This window comes from Ailuropoda melanoleuca, chromosome 10 (assembly GCF_002007445.2).
Source record: "Ailuropoda melanoleuca isolate Jingjing chromosome 10, ASM200744v2, whole genome shotgun sequence".
Lineage (NCBI taxonomy): Eukaryota > Metazoa > Chordata > Mammalia > Carnivora > Ursidae > Ailuropoda > Ailuropoda melanoleuca.
In genome coordinates this window covers 36,527,164-36,530,138 of record NC_048227.1, presented here as the reverse complement: position 1 = coordinate 36,530,138, position 2,975 = coordinate 36,527,164, and the positions used below count along the sequence as shown (strand labels likewise).

Below are 2,975 nucleotides of genomic sequence, written 5' to 3'. Positions count from 1 at the left end.
GTCTGTGCCTTGCAGAGCTTTCTGTGGCCCCAGGTGGTTCCCTGGATGCTCTCCCGGTCACCCCAGCAGCACCCCCCCAAGTCCTAAACTTGCTCCAGCTGTCTGCACTGTTGGAGTTTGGGGGGCAAACCACAGAACCCCCCTCTGGTTAGTTCAGTTACATAATTTATGGGAGACATCAGAGCCGGCCAGCTGCCCCCTCAAGTTTGCCCCACACCCCAGGGTCCCTTATCACTCTCCCACCAGGCTCTCCAGCTGCCCCAAGGGGAACACGTCCAGCCCCCCTGCTGCCAAGCCCTCCGGGGGCAGCTGAACCCCAGGTCATAAAAGGTCAGGAGACTTGGGAGGACAGGAGGAAGCTTCTTTTCTTCTCGCGCAGGCCTGGGCTGAGCCAGCTCTTTTTCACGAGAGCCTCTTACAGAAGAGGAGACTGCCTGCAAGGCCTCGGGCCTACAGGGAGCGGGCATCACAGCCCGATGCCAGACCCCTCGGGCTTGAGCACGGGCCACGGGGTCAGGCCCGCAGCTGCCCTCACTTCATCCACATGAGAGGCGGGCACCAGGTTCCCTCTCCCGTAGCCCCTGCCCTCGGCCCTAGCCCACCGCCCTGCGCACCCCCGTTCACTCGTTCCCAGTGCGTGCTCTATGCTGGGCGCTGCTCTGGCCCTCGAGGACCGTTATGGACTGAAAGTCTGTGTCCCCTTCAAAATTCATGTTTTGAAGCCCCCCCCTCCAGCCTGACTGTATTTAGAGATGGGCCCTTTATGGAAGCAGCCAGGGTTAAGATGGGTCCTAAGAGTGGGGCCTTGATCCCCTAGGCCCCCTTCTTATAAGAAGAGACGTCAGAGAGCTGTGTCCCAGCACCGCCCCTTCCGGAGGCAGAGAAGAGGCCGCATGGGCGCACCGAGAGACCACAGCAGCCTAGGTGCCGGGAACGGAGGTCTCAGAGTGGGACCCACCTTGCCAGCACCTTGTTCTTGGACTTGGCAGCCTCCTGAGCTGTGAGAAATGTTTCTTCCCGCGCCTCAGTCCGGCAGTCTGCTCCGGCAGCCGGAGCTGAGACGGACACCCAGACCCCACCTCACAGACAGGAGACCAACAGCCGTGAATCAGGCCTCCTCCACCACGTGTCAGCACGCACGGGACATGACCGGGACGGAGTTACCGCCGGGCAGGAGGCTGGGACAAAGCGGACAGCTGCGGGAGGAGTCGCTGACCAGGCAGAGAGGAGCTCCAGAGCCTTCTGGGTGGTGGTCACTGCCCAGGCCCAACCCTCCACTGACCCCTGTTCCCAGCATGCACCAGCTTCACCGAGACCAGCAGCCTCGCTGTCCTGGCCGCACCAAACTCAAGGGTGGACCATTCCCCAAGGTCAAGTCTGCTGCTGCATCTGGCTAAGCAAGGAGGGCTGGTGGCGTTGAACCAGCCACCCCCCACTTTGAAATAGTGCAAAGCGGAATCTCAGTGGGGCTCCTTGTGGGCAGCCGCGCTGGGGTTTCTGGACAGAACTGCAGTGTTCGCGAGCTCGACGAGCAGCTCTAGCGGGAGCCAGCAGCTAGGATTAGCCTCGGGGATGAGCTGCCACGGATTCTCCCGAGCTTCCTGGCCTGACCGCAGCCCTCCGCCCCCGCCCTTGCCTGCCCGAGCCCAGGCTCCCACCCCCAGCTCTCAGCACCGTGGCCCAAGCCAGGTGTCCTTTGACAAACCCAGGTGTCCCTTTCCTGCCACCTCGAAAGTGCTGCTCAAAGCATCTTTGTTTGAGGCCACACTGGTGAAGCCACAGCCCCGCCCTGGCTCCTTAATCACCCCCTGGCCAGGCCCCCACCCGCTCTGGGCCTTTAAGCCCCCAGGTCCTCCCCTGCCCAGTCGGCAGGGAGGGCTCCAGCCACGAAGGTGAGCGCAGCGTGCAGGGGCTGCCAGGGCAGGTGGGGGCGGCCGGCAGGTGACGGAAGTAGGTGGTGGGGCAGGGTCCAGGCTCCGGGGCTCCTGTGGAGGCCCAGGGTGCTCAAATCTTGCAGGGGGTGGAGGGACAGGTGTAGTCCCTGGGGTGTGGGCAGAGGGACGTGCATAGACCCTGGGCCCCTGGGGATAGGTCCAGGACCAACCAGGGGCTGAGGGAAGACAGAGGGTCTCTGGGGCCTGGGCTAGGACCCTCCTGTTGTCTCCTTGCAGGCTCTGACCAGAGGCCCCACCCTGAGCCGTGCAGCCCTTACCAGGCCCAGCGCTGAAAACACAATGAGGGGGGCTTCCTGCCTTCGGGTCTTGCTCCTCCTGCTGCTGGGTGAGTTGGGGGCACGGGCTGGGGGGTTCCCAGATGTCCATCACACCTCTCTCTGGCCTGGTTCCCCTAGAGCACTCCGGGGCACCCTAATCTTGGCTTCACCGGTTCATCTTCCCCCCATCACTGCCGTGGGCTCTCCAAGCTCTGATGTGCCTGTATGTGTTCGGGGTGTGAGTCCCCACCCCACGCTGCCCTGGGAAGGGTTAAATCAGGTAGCCAGGCCCAGGTGTTGATTGCACAAAAGCCTGGCACCAGGTCCGTGTGACAAGTATGTTCCACCCCCCATCCTTATCTCTGACATCCCTCCCCCTCATCCCCGTTATCTGACACCAAATTCATAATCCAGCTCCTCCAGGAGCTGCTGGGACAGGGACGCTGGAGTCTGCAGGTAAGGAAGCCTCAGAGTCCGCGCTGCCTCCCCGACCCCACCCACCTCCCAGGCCCGTCTATCGCCCTCCCTCGCGTCCGCCTTGTCCCCTGCAGCCTGCGGGCAGCCCCAGGTGTCGAGTCGGATCGTGGGGGGCCGGGACGCCCGGGACGGACAGTGGCCGTGGCAGGCGAGCATCCAGCACCGCGGGGCGCACGTGTGCGGGGGCTCGCTCATCGCCCCCCAGTGGGTGCTGACCGCAGCGCACTGCTTCCCCAGGTCAGCGGGCTGCGGGGGCGCGCGGCGCGGGGCCCGGGCGAGGGGAGGC

General features: G+C 64.2%; 1 protein-coding gene across 1 annotated transcript in view; it reads left to right on the top strand.

Moving 5' to 3' along the window:
- The first annotated feature begins 2,234 nt into the window (after positions 1-2,234).
- Positions 2,235-2,975, top strand: part of PRSS33 (serine protease 33) — a 1,606-nt gene continuing 865 nt past the window's right edge. The window contains exons 1-3 of the mRNA XM_011233979.2: positions 2,235-2,280; positions 2,636-2,668; positions 2,764-2,926. Coding sequence (XP_011232281.1) covers positions 2,235-2,280; positions 2,636-2,668; positions 2,764-2,926 — 242 coding nt within the window. The remainder of the gene's footprint in view (positions 2,281-2,635; positions 2,669-2,763; positions 2,927-2,975) is intronic.